General features: G+C 58.0%; 1 protein-coding gene across 20 annotated transcripts in view; it reads left to right on the top strand.

The window, feature by feature from the left end:
- The window catches only part of LDLRAD4 (low density lipoprotein receptor class A domain containing 4), a 387,098-nt gene extending 382,713 nt beyond the window's left edge, over nucleotides 1-4,385 (top strand). For all 20 annotated transcript variants that reach the window (XM_072823333.1, XM_072823344.1, XM_072823219.1 and 17 more), the window contains 2 exons: nucleotides 1,445-1,504; nucleotides 2,838-4,385. In XM_072823333.1, coding sequence (XP_072679434.1) covers nucleotides 1,445-1,504; nucleotides 2,838-3,365 — 588 coding nt within the window. In that variant the 3' untranslated portion in view covers nucleotides 3,366-4,385. The remainder of the gene's footprint in view (nucleotides 1-1,444; nucleotides 1,505-2,837) is intronic.
- Nucleotides 4,386-14,913: the final 10,528 nt, after the last annotated feature.

Here is a 14,913-nt window from a genome sequence, read left to right as displayed (position 1 = left end):
GGAGCCTGCCGCTCGAGCAGACCCCAGTTCCCTCAGCCCCGCCGCACGGGAGGCTGACCCGGTGAAGCAGCTGTGCCTGTCGCCTTGGGTGCAGGGACCCGAGCCCGCATCAGGAAGCAGGCCGTCCTTGCACGATGAGATGATAGCCAGAGCCTCTGTCCTTTTGGGGGCGGCCTCGTGCATTTCGGGAGATCTGCCAGCCGCCTGGGGGCCCTCACGCTGTGCCCTGGTGCGGATCCCCGGGGCCTGTCCCGGCGAGGGGTGCACTGGGCCGGCTCCCCCAGACGCTGCGCCGGGCTGCCCCGCCACCCGAGACCCGGCCCCGCGGCCCCTGAGGCGGTTGGGCCTGCCCGGGGCTCGACCGCTGGTCCCACGGGCCCCGGGGCGTCTTAGGAGCGTGGGGCTGTGGCCCGAGGGTGACACCGGCCTGGCGACCGAGGCCAGGGGCTGCTTACCCCGCGGGCGTCCTGGGGCACTTTGAGGCTGAGGCTTGGTGGTGGCACAGGGACGTCTGCACTCGCTGGGCATCCGGGGACAGGCACCCCACACCCCTGCACCCCCACACCCACCCCGTGCTCCTGCTCCCCCATGTCCCCCGCACCCCCACGTCCCCGCGCCCACCCCATGCTCCTCCCTACTGTAGCCACAGGCCATAGACGCCGGCGGGTGGCCCACACGTGGGTCCAGGGCGGATGCCTGCTGCGGTGCCAGCAGCCCGCGGAGTCAGAGGTGACCGATCACTACGTCGACGGTCCCCTTGTCACCTCATCGCTCTGGCCCAGCGTTTCTGAAAAACATTAAACAACTAGACGTCAAGTGACATCTGTCCTGTGAATACAGACTAAAGTCACCAGAAGGCAGGTGGTGCCTCTGGCAGGTGCCAATGCCAGCTCAGCCTTGATGGGGAGCAGGCTGTGGGGCTACGGGGTACCCCCCCTGTGCTGCTGCTGCCCGTCCACCCTGCAGCTCACAAGGCTGTCTCTGCGCTGGGCCCGTGGGGAGAGGGACTGGGAGTGGCCTCGAGCCTGGGGCGGGGGCACCTGGATGCTGCCCCAAGCACGGGCGGATGGGACTGGGGGGTGGCCTCCAGCCTGGGAGTGGGGTGGGGGGGCACCTGGATGCTGACCTGACCACGGGCAGAGGGGGACCAGGGGTGGCCTCGAGCCTCGGAGAGGGGGGCACCTGGACACTGACCCGAGCTGGGGTGGAGGGCGCTGCCCACGTGTGGCTGTGCGCCGGGAAGATGCTGGACTTCACACCTGCTCCGAGCTGCGGCCGAGGCTCCAGCGGGTCGGGTCCCAGTCCTCGTTGGGGCAGAGGAAGGCCCGGTGGCGTGTCCCTCCCCATGGCAGGTGGGCCTGCTGCGGCTGCGACCAACACAACCCGTTGACTTTGGGTGCTGCTGCCTGAAGCTAATGACTCTCGTGATGCTTTGTCCCCCCAGTGCCAGGAAGGGCACCTGTGGCCGTCAGACAGCTCCGGGCCTCGTCCGTCGGCCTCAGAGGTAAGGAGGGGGTGACAAGGAAGGGGATGACAGGGTGAGGAGAGGGTAGGGGGTGAGGGGGAGGTGAGGAGGTGAGGAGGGGGGGCAAGTAGGGGGGTAAAGGAGTGAGGAGGGGGAGGTGAGGAGGGGGCATGGGGCAAGGAGGGGGGTGAGGAGGAGGCAGGGGGTGAGGAGGGGGGAGGTGAGGAGGGGAGCAGGGGATGAGAAGGAGGAGGTGAGGAGGGGGTAGGGGGTGATGTGAGGGGGAGGTGGGAGGGCAGGGGGTGAGGGGGGGCAGGGGTGAAGGGGTGAGGAGGAGATGGAGGGGGGTGAGGAGGAGGTGAGGGGGTGAGGGGGGGACAGGGGGTGAAGAGGTGGGGGGCACCAGGGCAGCAGAACTGGTGAGGGGCTTGCAGGGCCACAGCGGGATCATGAGATAACCCCCCCACCCCGGGAAGGACCGGGAAGGTTGGGGGGATCCCCCGGAGTATCCCCGGGGCGCCTGTGCTCATCTGCAGCCCCTTGGGGACACCAGGCTGGGAGTCCCTGACCTGCACACGACCCGCCAGCTGCCCATTGAGGGGGCCTGGCCGATGGGGCGCAGTTTGGGGACACATCTCCACGGCTCACACGAGGCCTGAAATAACACAGCCGTTTGCCCATGAGCCAAACACACAGGTGAGAGGAGGCAGGAGACCGCATGGCCGCGGCCGTCCCTGTAGACGCGGTCGGGTGGCGGAGGCAGGAGGGCCACGGACCCGGGCGCTGCCACAGCTGTTGGGCAAGCGGACCCAGGATCGCAGCCACTCGGGCCCACGCGTGTCTCCAGTCGGTCATTGGAAGTCGCTGCAGGAACTCGTATCCAGAGTGAAGCGGCTAGAAAGGCCTAGAGACCAGAGAGAAGGGAAGTCCCTTGTGGGTTCTGGGTAACCGAGAGCACGAAGCTCCCGTGAATGATCCGTAAGCGGCCCCAGTTCTTGCACCTGCTGCAGGCCGTGCTGCGTGGGTGAAGCTGTGCAGCCCGGGGCGGGGGGGGGGGGGGGAGGGGGGGCGGTCCCTGCTGGCGAGGGGCAGGATGAGGGGCGCCCGGACGCACCAGGTGCCAGCGCGGTGGCGGCTCCTGCGACCCGGGTTTCCAGCTGGCCTGGGGCCTGCAGCCTGCACGCCCCGGGGTCACTGCAGTGGGTGGGTGGGGGCCGCGGTGGTCACCAAGCTGCTGTTTGCTTTCTGGAATGCTCTCTTCCTGTTGCTCCTGCTCTGTTTGGAGAGCGTTGGCACTGCTGCGGGCAGGGCATCCGTGGACACCAGGCCCGCGTCACCTCCGCGGCTGCAGCCCGTGCCCCTTCCCTTGCAGGTCATGTACGCCCCGAGGCCCAGGGACAGGTTCGCGGCCCCCACCTTCCTCCCCAGGGACCGCTTCAGCCGCTTCCAGCCCACCTACCCCTACGTGCAGCACGACATCGACCTCCCCCCCACCATCTCGCTGTCCGACGGGGAGGAGCCGCCGCCCTACCAGGGGCCCTGCGCCCTGCAGCTCAGGGACCCCGAACAGCAGCGGGAGCTCAACCGCGAGTCGGTGAGGGCCCCGCCCAACCGAACCATATTCGACAGCGACCTGCTGGACGTTGCCGCCTGCAGCGCGGGCCCGTGTCCGCCCAGCAGCCACTCGGGCATCAGCGCCAGCACCTGCAGCAGCCACGGCCGGATGGAGGGGCCGCCGCCCGCCTACAGCGAGGTGATGGGCCGGCCCCCAGGCGCTGCCCTCCTCCGGCCCCAGCAGGGCGCGCTCAGGGGCGGCGGCCCAGTGGCCCCGCAGGACAGCGTGGGGGGCCCGGGGCTGCCCGCCCAGGCCAAGGACAGGAAGCCTGGGAACCTCGCATGAGCCGCCGGCCTGCGCCCAAGAGGAAGCACCCAGGCGGCCACTGCCCCACCTGGGCCGCCCGGGTCACCTGCTCCGGGAAGGAAAACCCAACGTGCGGCGGAGCTCTTTGCTTCGGGCTCCTTTAGGGGACCTGCGTGGACTGGGCGGAAACCCTACAGACTGCCATCGGTCCAACCAGCATCAGCATCTGGGGACAGGTGCAAGGACGGGCCTGGCCCTGGTGGCGGGAGGGGGCTCGGGAACACCACGTGCGGGGTGCTCGGAGGGTATCATGAAACAAGACCCATAGAGGTGTTTGATCTATTTAATTATGAAAGGAGACTTTGCAGAGAAAGGGCCAGAGTGGCCTGTTTTATAATTAATTGATAAAGAAGGATGCATTATTATATATTGTCATGGGGAAGCATCGGCCAGTTTGCTTTTTCTCCCAAGGTGTGGAACTTTTTTATTTTGTTTTAAAAATATGATTCAGAATTCCTGTTTTGTGTGCCAAGGTATAAAGTGAAGAAGTTAGATGAATGCAAGGAGTCAATCTGTATCGTGATGACGTGTGTTTAAAAGTTGCACTACCTAAATGTTTCTGAGGGGACTGCTGTGCACGCGGTTCCATGTGTCGTCTTCTCGCCTGTGGATTGCTGCTCGGCCCGGGAATACCTGGAATCCCGGTAGTCACCAGGGAGGACGTTGGGGGATGTAGCCTAACAAGGCCGGCTTGTGCCAATCAAGGGAGGCAGGACTGCTGCAAGGGTCTGCAGGGGTGAGGGGTCTGGAGACGGGGATGGAGAGGGGGATGGGTGACAGTCCAGCACTCTGACCCGCTGTCACTCGGCCAGTCTCAGCACGGCTGCACGTTCTTCTGAATCCGAACCCCACACCTGCGTCCACGTACTGCCCGCGTTATGCAGCGCTGCCCGTCCTCCAGCAGTGCAGTGTCTTCAGTGATTCAGACTTTTTTCACTGTAGCATGAAATATACTCAGATACATACATTATTTTATGCAATAAATTGTCTAAAATGCAAGGTGGTTATTTTCAATACTGTTGAAATACGTGATTGCAGCGCACTCCGTTTTCCCTGTCCTCCCCTGGGCGGCAGGTGGCTTGGTGCAGGCCCACACTGCTGGCTGGCCGGGGCTCGGCGGCTCGGCGGCTCGGCGGCTCGGCGGCTCGGCGGTTCGGGCTGGAGGCTCGGCGGCTTGGAGGCTCGGCGGCGGCCCGGTGCGCCCCGGGCCCCCGCTCCGGCCCGGGAGCTGGGTCCTGCTGCGCCGCGCTGCCATCCCGAGGTCGGTTCCAGGCCGGGCAGGGTGGGCTGCGCTGGCGCCGTCGGGGGGCTGGTCCCCTGCGTGGGAACAGGCCGGGGCTCCGGCCTCTGCAGCCTTGGGGCCAAGTGGGCCCCGCGCGTCCGCGTCCGTGCGCGTCCCGGGGGTTCCAGGGAGGGGCCCCTTCCTGAGGTGTCTCTCGGCCGGCAGGCGGCTGCTGTGGGTTTGTTCGGGCGTCAGGACGTCCACGGGGCACCTCCGGTGCACACGCAGCCTCCGCAGAGGGAGAAGGTGGGCAGCGGCTGCCACCCGGCCTCAGGCTGCTGCAGGTGCACGTGCAGGGGTGCGGGCCCCCCACTGGGCTCGGCTTGGCCAGGCTCAGAGAGGCTGGGCCCCCCGTCCAGAGGGGACCCCGCGGGTGGGGGTGTCCGGCCAGGCGCTAGGGGGAAGCTGCGTCAGCGTGGGGACCTCAGGAGCAGCTCCCACCGGCCGCCCCCGCAGCTGCAGCCCAGAGCGGCTCGGCCCGTCCCACCTGCCGCCAGGTGAGCTGCGTCTGGAAGCGGGCCCCCCCTACTCACGCTGCGGGCCTGCGGGCGCCCGGGTGGCTCCGCGTGGGTCCGTGGCCGCGGGAGGATGCTGAGCTCCCCTGGACGCCTTGGTCCGCCCCCCGGGGCGGCGTCACGGTGACAGGGACACGGTCCGAGGCAGCCGCGGGTCCCCCGGGAACATCCGCGCCGTGTGCGGGGCGGCTGCTGCGTGGCCTCCGCTCCCCGCCGCCCCAGCGCCTGCGCGACGAGTCCAGCCGAGGCCCGCGCGCCCGCTCCCGCCCGCCGGACTCCCGGGCCTCGCGCGCCCGTGGAAGGTGCCCCTGCGGGTGCGGCCCGGAGGCCCCCGAGTCCCCGCGGAGGCCTCTCGTTCCGGCCAGGAGCTGCCGTCCCGCCCCCGCGGAGGCCCCTCCACCCGCCGAGGGACCGAGCACCGACCTGGGCGGGGGCCGCTGGGTGCGGCGTGTGCCTGGGCGCCCGGCCTGGTCCGTGCTGCCTCCCAGCCCCTCGAGGCCTGGGTATGTGGGGCACGTGTGTGTGCGAGGCGCGTGTGCGGGGCGCCTACGTATGTGAGGGTGCGTGTGTGTGCGGGGCACGTGTGCCTGGGGCGCAGGTGTAAGGGGTGCGCGTGCGCGGGGTGCATGTGTGCGGGGTGTGTGTGTGCGGGGCATGTGTGCGGGGCGCGTGTGCAGGGTGTGTGTGTATGGGGTGTGTGTGCGGGGGGGCCCATATGTACGGGATGTGTGTGTGCGGGGCTCTTGTGTGTGCGAGGCGTAGGTGCAGGGTGCCATTGTGTGTGCGGGGTGCGTGTGTGTGCAGGGCGTGTGCGGGGGCACGTTGTGTGCGGGGTGTGTGTGTGGGGTGCGTGTGTGTGCAGGGTGCGTGTCTGTGCAGGGCGCGTGTGTATGGGGCTGCGCGTGTGTACAAGGTGTGTGTCTGTGCAGGGTGTGTCTGCATGTTGTGTGTGTTTGTGTGTGTTGCGTGTGTTTGTGCGGGGTGCGTGTGCAGGGTGCATGTGTGTACAAGGTGCATGTGCGGGGAGCATTGTGTGCGGCGCGTGCGTGTGTGCAGACTGCATTTGTGGGGGCGCGCGTGTGCAGGGTGTGTGTGTGCGGGGCGCGTCTGTACAGGGCGCGTGTGCGGGGCGTGTGTGTGGAGCGCGTGTGCGGGGCACGCACCCACGTGCCACCCCAGGGAGCCTGGCTCCCTGGCTTCGAAGCCCGCAGGTGCCCCGCCCACCGCCCAGACCCAGGGCCCCCGCGCTCGCCCAGGACGGTGCCCTGTCGGGTGTGGGTCCTGCGTCCGGATGTGCGAGGTGCTGTGGGACTCGCTCGCCCCGTGCGTGAGCTGCCGAGGCGGGGACGCGGTGTAGACACGCACCTGAAGGGCCGCGCGGCGTCCTGGGAGGAAGCTCGCGGTGGACGGTGCGGCCGAGGGGGCGCGGGTTCTCCCGCTGAGTCCCGAGACCCGCCGAGCGCACACGCGGACCAGCGGCTGCTACGCCGGCGCGGAGCACTTGCGACTTGCACCTTCGCAGTGAGACCCTTTGAATAAAGAATCTACAGGATTTCCGCGGCGCTTTGGTTGCACCAGATGCTCCTGGTTCTCGCCTTCGGGGGCGCTCGGTTGCGGCGCGTGGGGGAGAGGTTCTGCGCGGAGCTTCATGGAAAGCGACATGTCTACATGTCACATTGTAGAACAACGGACCGTGAAAAGTGCGTATTTTGTTAGATTGCAGGAGGTCTAAGCCAAGCCCTTGGCCTGCGGGGGGCCCGTCCAGTGGGGAGTCCGTCCAGTGCAGAGAGGGTCTGTCCAGTGTGGGAAGGATCCGACCAGTGCAGGGGGGCCTCCAGTGGGGGGGCATCCAGTGGGGGGATCCAGTGCAGGGGTCTATCCAGGGCCAGGGAGGGCCTCCAGTGGGGGGGCCCTCAAGGCGTCCGGGCTCTGGTCCCTCTGGGCCTTTTCTGCGACCGTCGGGAGCCGCGCAGCCAGCAGGTTGATAGCTGGGGAATGTCAGGAAGACAAGTCCCCTTGGAGACCCGCCTCCGGCCAGACTGTCGGTCCAGATTGTCACCACGGAGACTCAGCCACCAGCTTAGGTGAAGACCCCTCGAGGGCTCGTGCCGCTGACCCCACGACCCCGCCGACCCCGCCAAGCTGCCGCCGCCCTCGGGAAGCAAGTCCCACGGCGGCCACACCTGTCACGCAGCATCTGTCCCCCAGCCCAGCCTGGGCGCCGGGGCCCCTGCACAGACCTTCGAAGGTTCTGATACCGAAAGGAGAAAAAGAAAGGCCCCCGACGCCTCACGGAACCACTGCTGACCTGGGCGCCGTGCAACACGCCCCGGACCATGTTTCTGCCTCAGTCCATCCCCAGAGGATGGTGACTCTGATGGACCCACCGCTTGTTTTCTGTTTGCTCAGTGGCACATCTCATCTGAGTCACAGGAGAGGCCCTGCCCCCCCCAGGGAGGCATTACCGGGGCGCCCCACCTGGCCGACACCTGCCACCTGCTCGCCACACCTGTTCCCAGAGGGCCCCACCCGATACCTTCCTCCGGGGCCTGGGCCCTGTCCCTGCTGTCCCTGCTGTCCCTGGCTGCCCCCCAGCTGCCCCCAGTGCCCCGGGCTGCCCTCCACTGTCCCCCACTGCCCCCAGCTGCCCCCCACTGCTCCCCGCTGTCCCCAGCTGCTCCCCATTGCCCCCCTGCTGTCCCAGCCTGCTCCACAATGTCCCCAGCTGCCTCCAGCTGCCCCCCGCTGCCCCCGGCTACCCCTGCTGCCCACCGCTGCCTCCGGCTGCTGCCCGCTGTCCCCTGCTGCCCCTGGCTGCTCCCCGCTGTCCCCTGCTGCCCCTGGCTGCTCCCCGCTGTCCCCTGCTGCCCCTGGCTGCTCCCCACTGCCCCTGCTGCCTCTCCCTGCTGCCCCCCGGCCATTCCCCACTGCCCCCGCTGCCCCCAGCTGCTCCCCAGTGCCCCTGCCCGCTGCCTCCACTGCCCCCCGGGTGCCCCCGCTGCCCCCTGTTGTTCCCCCACTGCCCCTGCTGCCCCCCACTGGCCCCCGCTGCCCCCCGCTGTCCCCAGCTGCCCCTGGCTGCTCCCCACTGCCCCCCGCTGCTCCCCATTGCCCCCCGCTGCCCCCGAGCCCCCTCGGGTTCTGTGCGGCCTGGGCAGCCAGGGCCCTCCACGGAGCGCCACTCCCAGGCCTCCCGCCCATCCAGAGTGGCTGCGCCAGAGCCAGGTGCTCACGTGTCCGCCGGGAATTCCTTTCTGCAGAGCTGATGGAGGCCCAACCTTTACTCTGAACCATACAGCTTCCTTTCAATGTGCTTCCTTTCAGTGTCGCTATTTTTTCATTTCATGGCTTTCAAAAATCACATTTTCTGTTTTTGTCTAGTTGAAAGCTATACTTAAATGTGTACAACACTATTCATAGCATTTAGCCCATTTACTTGTGACTCCAAAGCAGCCGCCTACGAGAGTACAACCGTGTTGGGACTTTTCAGTAGTTCACGTGTGCTTGCGTTCTCATCATCGCAAGTCATGGAGGTTTCTAACAGTCGTGTGCGCTCACTTTTCAACATAATTCCCGGTTATATGCAGAGAAATAGTTCTGTTGTGTATCTGCCTCTTTTAACTGAGCAATGGTGACATAGGTCCTAGACCCGAGGTCTGTAACTGCAATATTTTATTTTATTTTATTTTATTTTATTTTATTTTATTTTATTTTTTATTTACTTATTATTATTATTATTTAAGATTTTATTTATTCATCCATGAGAGACACAGAGAGAGGCAGAGGGAGGAGAAGCAGGCTCAAGGCAGGGAGCCTGATGCGGGAATTGATCCCGGGACTCTAGGATCACACCCTGGGCCAAAGGCAGGCACTGAACGGCTGAGCCACCCAGGGATCCCTGTAACTGCAATATTTTAAAGAAAGATGTCGCTCTAAGTGCTGCTGGCCACGGAATCCGCTTTTCCTGCTTGTTCCTAGAGCTGTGGTCCCACCATAGCACAAGCTCCCGGAGACTAAGCGGCGATACACGGGGTCTCCTGCTTTTGTCTCCTGCAGTCTTTCAAAACCAAAGCGCATATGCGCAGGGGAAACTACATGGGTTTTAAAATCTAGTCTCAAAGAAATACATTTATTTTTTTGTAGCTATCCTTTCCTCAAGCCCAGGTTCTCCGTGGACGTGTTCGCAGATTGTCCGAGGGCCTCCCGGCGGGCGGAGCCTGAGCCAAGGTTTGGGGCTGGTGCCCAGGGTGAGAGCAAGAGCCCGCAGCGGGAGCGGTTCCAGCAGGAGACAGGCGCCTCGGGGTCCGGGCTGGGATCGTGCGGCAAAAGGACTCCACGTGAGATTAGAATGCCGTTATCTCTAATCAAGTATACAGATCCACAGATGACATAATTGTGTTTGCACAAAACCTCGCACAAGCTACCGAATTATTAGAATGAGTTGAGCATGGTTGCAAAAAACAATTTCTGCATGTTTACGTTAGCAATGAACTTCAGAACAGGTCTTTGGAAACAAATCTTAAAAGTATCATATGAAATACTTGTTGGTAATAACACCCTTTTAGATTCTGATTTTTGTTGTGTTTTATTTTTTAATTAGATCTCTAGGTGGGAGAGAGAAAATAAAGCTGGGCTTGGAGCCTGACCCGGGACTCCCGGCTCCTGCCCCGACGTGTTCCGAGCGGAAATCAAGGGTTGGATGCGCAGCCAACTGAGCCACCCAGACAACCCTGAATTGTTTTTGGAAAGGGGATTACAAAGGTGTGAGGAGGAAAACAGCTATAAGAAAAGGATACCATGGGGCGCCCGGTGGCTCGGGCGTGGTGTCAGGGTCCTGGGGTCGGGTCCTGGGGTTGGGTCCTGGGGCCGGGGTCCTGGGTTCGGGGTACTGGGGTCAGGGTACTGGGGTCGGATCCTAGGGTCAGGGTCCTGAGGTTGGGGTCCTGGGGTTGAGTCCCACATCGGCTTCCTGCTCTGCGGGGAGCCTGCTGCTCCCCCTGCTTGTGCTCACCCCTGTTCACTGTCTCTTTTCTTTTGTCAAATAAATAAAATCTTTTTTTAAAATAATAAATTTATGTTTTATTGGTGTTCAATTTGCCAACATACAGAATAACACCCAGTGCTCATCCCGTCAAGTGCCCCCCTCAGTGCCTGTCACCCATTCACCCCCACCCCCCGCCCTCCTCCTCTTCCACCACCCCTAGTTCGTTTCCCAGAGTTAGGAGTCTTTATGTTCTGTCTCCCTTTCTGATATTTCCCATACATTTCTTCTCCCTTCCCTTCTATTCCCTTTCACTATTATTTATATTCCCCAAATGAATGAGAACATATAATGTTTGTCCTTCTCCGATTGACTTATTTCACTCAGCATCATACCCTCCAGATCCACCAACGTAAAAGCAAATGGTGGGTATTTGTTGTTTCTGATGGCTGAGGAATATCCCACTGTACACATAGACCACAGCTTCTTTATCCATCATCTGTCAATGGACCCTGAGGCTCCTTCCACAGTTTGGCTATTGTGGACATTGCTGCTAGAAACATCGGGGTGCAGGTGTCCCGGCGTTTCACTGCATCTGTATCTTTGGGGTAAATCCCCAGCACTGCAATTGCTGGGTCATAGGGCAGCTCTATTTTTAACCCTTTGAGGAATCTCCACACAGTTTTCCAGAGTGGCTGCACCAGTTCACATTCCCACCAACAGTGCAGGAGGGTTCCCCTTTCTCCACATCCTCTCCAACATTTGTGGTTTCCTGCCTTGTTAATTTTCCCCATTCTCACTGGGGTGAGGTGGGATCTCATTGTGGTTTTGATTTGTATTTCCCTGATGACAAGTGATGCAGAGCATTTTCTCATGTGCATGTTGGCCACGTCTATGTCTTCGTCTGTGAGATTTCTGTTCATGTCTTTTGCCCGTTTCATGATTGGATTGTTTGTTTCTTTGTTGTTGAGTTTAATCAGTTCTTTATAGATCTTGGAAACTAGCCCTTTATCTGATACGTCATTTGCAAATATCTTCTCCCATTCTGTAGGTTGTCTTTTAGTTTTGTTGACTGTATCCTTTACTGTGCAAAAGCTTCTTATTTTGATGAAGTCCCAATAGTTCATTTTTGCTTTTGTTTAATAAATAAAATCTTTAAAAAAAATAATATATTTTCCTTAAAACAGCAAATGTCACTGGTGAATCATGCTAGGCCCTCGACAGATTCTCTGGCCTACTCAGCGGACCTTCCGAGAAATGCTCCAGGGCACCCCCGCACTTCTGTCCGCGGGCCAAGCTGACCCCGGGGGCGACTTTCCCATTGGAGCGGGTGCTGCAGGGACTCAGGTCGCACTTGCGGGGCCTGCCCGTGGCCGTGGGGCCTGGATGGCAGGTGCCTCTGGGCGGGGGTCCCCGGGGCTGCGGCTGAGTGATGGGCCCCACGCAGGAGGCGTGTCCGGGGTCCAGTCCCGGGGCCGACATGGGGGGGTGGGCATCCTGGTGCCACCGGCGGGGGGGGGCGGTGTCCTCGCCCCGTCCTGCCCCCCGCCCCCGTGCCCCGTCCCGCCCTCTGCGGCCTCGGGTAGCAGTTTGCGGCCCCACGCCCACCCCTGCCCACAACGTCCATCACCAGCCAGTGAGGCTGCTCAGCGCGCTGTTTGGCTTTGGAGTCAGATTCAAATGTTCCTCTTGAAATAGCAGCCTTGCGCAGCCCGGGAGGCTCAGCAGTTTCAGGCTGCCTTCAGCCCCGCGCGTGACCCCGGGGTCCTGGAATCGAATCCCACATCGGCCTCCCCTCATGGAGCCTACTTCTCCCTCTGCCTGTGTCTCTGCCTCTCTCTCTCTGTGCGTCTCTCATGAATAAATAAAATCTTTAAAAAAAAAATAAAACAGCAGCCTGTGCCTTCATGAGGTTGTTTCAGTGTCACCTGTCTGTTGGGACTTCAGCATCTGTGAACCTCCTTGGCCTCACTTTACACACGGACTTTCTGAAGCATGAAGAATGCCAGGAGCTGCAGTTTCCATCATCTGAACCCGGCGTCGCGGGGTGAAACGCAGCCTTGCCAAGGGCCTGGCAGGAAGCGTGCACACACACTCAGCTAGCTGTAACAGGAGCTCCCACAGAGCTTGGCCTGTGAGCAAAGCCACTCGCATGGAGTTGTACTGTGGCTACCGCGACCTGTATCTGCAAGCACTGAAGGTTCCAGCAAGCCACACCAGCAAACAGAGTAAGAATGCTTTGAAGCTGAGTACGAAGGCCCATCTCCCTCACTGCATGGCCAGGTGACCCCAACTCCTCCTCACTGGCCATCTGCCAGGAGCTGCTACCTGGACGAGGGTATCGTTTGTCACTCCCATCTTTGGCATGGACTCCCAGGTGATTTGGCATCTGTTCCACTTCTGTGAGATTTCCTACTTACAATTAAAGGGCAGCACATATTTTGGATCCCACAGACCTACATGGTTCAAATATTAGCCTTATCTCAAACTAATGTCTCTGATGGGCCATAGCTTTTCAATGCTACCTGTCCACCAGGAACACCCACTGGACAGACTGGGGGACAGGGTGTGTTTGCCATGCAGGACCCTCAATGAAAGGAGCTGCTATTGTTATAACATCCATGTTCTAGATTTAATTTAAAAGCATTTGCCCAGTTACTATAGACTTAGTACTTTATACCTTGGAATGCTGTCTTCACTCACAACTGTAGCTTAAAATGCCAGTGAAAGAAAGAGGCACCAGAGTAAATTAAAAGGGGAAATAAGAATTTCTTGAGACAAACAAAAATGGAAACACAAAATACCAAAATCTACAGGATGCAGCAAAAGCAGTTCTTATAGGGACATTCATTGCAATAAATGCCCATATTAACAAATAAATAACTCACCTCGATGCCTTAAGGAACTAGAAAAGAACAAATTGAGCCCAAAATTAGACAAAGGAAGGAAATAATAAAAATCAGAGCAGAAATAATGAAACAGAAAACAGAAAAACAATAGAAAAGATTAACCAAACTAAGAGTTGGCTCTTGGAAGGGATAAAACGAAATTGACAAACCAAGGAAAAAAGAGAAAGACCAAATTAACAAAATTGTAAATGAGAAGGGAAACTGATAGCACAGAAATTCAAACAATCATAAGAGGCTATTATGAACAACTGCATGTCAACAAATTGGATAACCTAGAAGAAATGGAAAAATTCTTAGAAACATACAAAGTTTTAAGATAACCAGGAAGAAATAAGAAATCTGAACAGACCGACAATAAGGAGATTGAAACAGTAATCAAAATTACTGATTTCTTTTCTTTGTCCCAACAAAGAAAAGCCCAGGACCAGATGGTTTCACTAGTGAATTTTACCAAACATTTAAAGTATTAACTCCAATTCTTCACAAACTCTTCCAAAAAACTGAAGATGAAGGAATACTCCCAAACTTATTTCACAAGGCCAACATTACCCTAATACCAAAGCCAGATAAGGACACCAGTAGAAAATAAAACTAGAGGTCAATGTCCCTGATGAAGAGAGATGCAAAACTTCTCAAGATATTAGTAAATGAATTCAGCAGTACTAAAAGGATCATTCTCCATGATGAGGTGGGATTTATCCCTGTGATGCAAGGATGGTCCAACACAAGCAAATTACCTACTCTCACTACTATTCAACACAATACTAGAGGCCCTATTCAGAGCAGCCAGGCAAGAGAAAGAAATAAGTTATTAGAATTGAAAAGGAAGGGGGTGCCTGGGTGGTGTGGTCACTTGAGTGTCTGACTTGATGTCAGTTCGGGGTGTGTTTGGCTCAGAGTCTGCTTGAGATACTCTCTCCCTCTCCCTCTGCCTTCCTGCTCATGCACGCTCACTATCTCTCCCTCCCTCCCTCTCTCTCTCTCAAAACAAATAAATAAACAAACCTTTAAAAAAAGGAAGAAATAAAATTGTCTCTATTTGCAGATGCTCTGATTTTATATACAGAGAATCCTAAAGTCTCAACCAAAAACATTGTTAGAACTAATGAACAAATTCAGTAAAGGTACAAGACATAACATTAACATACAAAATCAGTAGCATTTCTATATACTTACAATGAATTTTCTAATATTAACAATGAATTTTCTGAAAAAATAATAAAGAAATTGATCCCGTCTATAACTTCATCAAAAACAATACTAAGGAATAAGGAATAAATTTAACCGAGGACATAAAAGAGCTCTACTCTGAAATCTATAAGACTGATATAACTATAAACTGATAAATTGAGGAAGACACTGATGAATAATATCCCGTGTTCATGGATCAGAAGAATTAACATTGTTAAAATATCAATACTACCAGAAGCCATCTATAGATTCAATGCAATCCTTATCAAAATTCCAATGGCATTTTTTACATAAGTAGAAAAAAAACACACTCCTAAAATATATATGGAATCACAAAATAGCCCAAGAAATCCTGGGAAAGAACATAGCAGAAGGCACTACACCTCCTGATTTCAAGGTACACTATAAAGCTATAGTCATTAAAACAGTATGGCACTGGCATAAAAAAACAGGCCAATAAACCAATGGAACAGAATCAAGAGCCCAGAAATAAAGCCAAGAATATATAGTCAACTAGTATTTGACAAGAAAGTCAAGAATACACAACAAAGACAGACTTTTCAGTAAATGCTGCTGGAAAAACTGGACATTTACATGTGAAAGAATAAAACTTGACCTCTATCTTATACCACTAACAAAAATAAATTCA

This window comes from Canis lupus, chromosome 1 (assembly GCF_048164855.1).
Source record: "Canis lupus baileyi chromosome 1, mCanLup2.hap1, whole genome shotgun sequence".
NCBI classification, from domain to species: Eukaryota; Metazoa; Chordata; class Mammalia; order Carnivora; family Canidae; genus Canis; species Canis lupus.
This window is presented reverse-complemented; position numbering and strand designations above follow the sequence as displayed.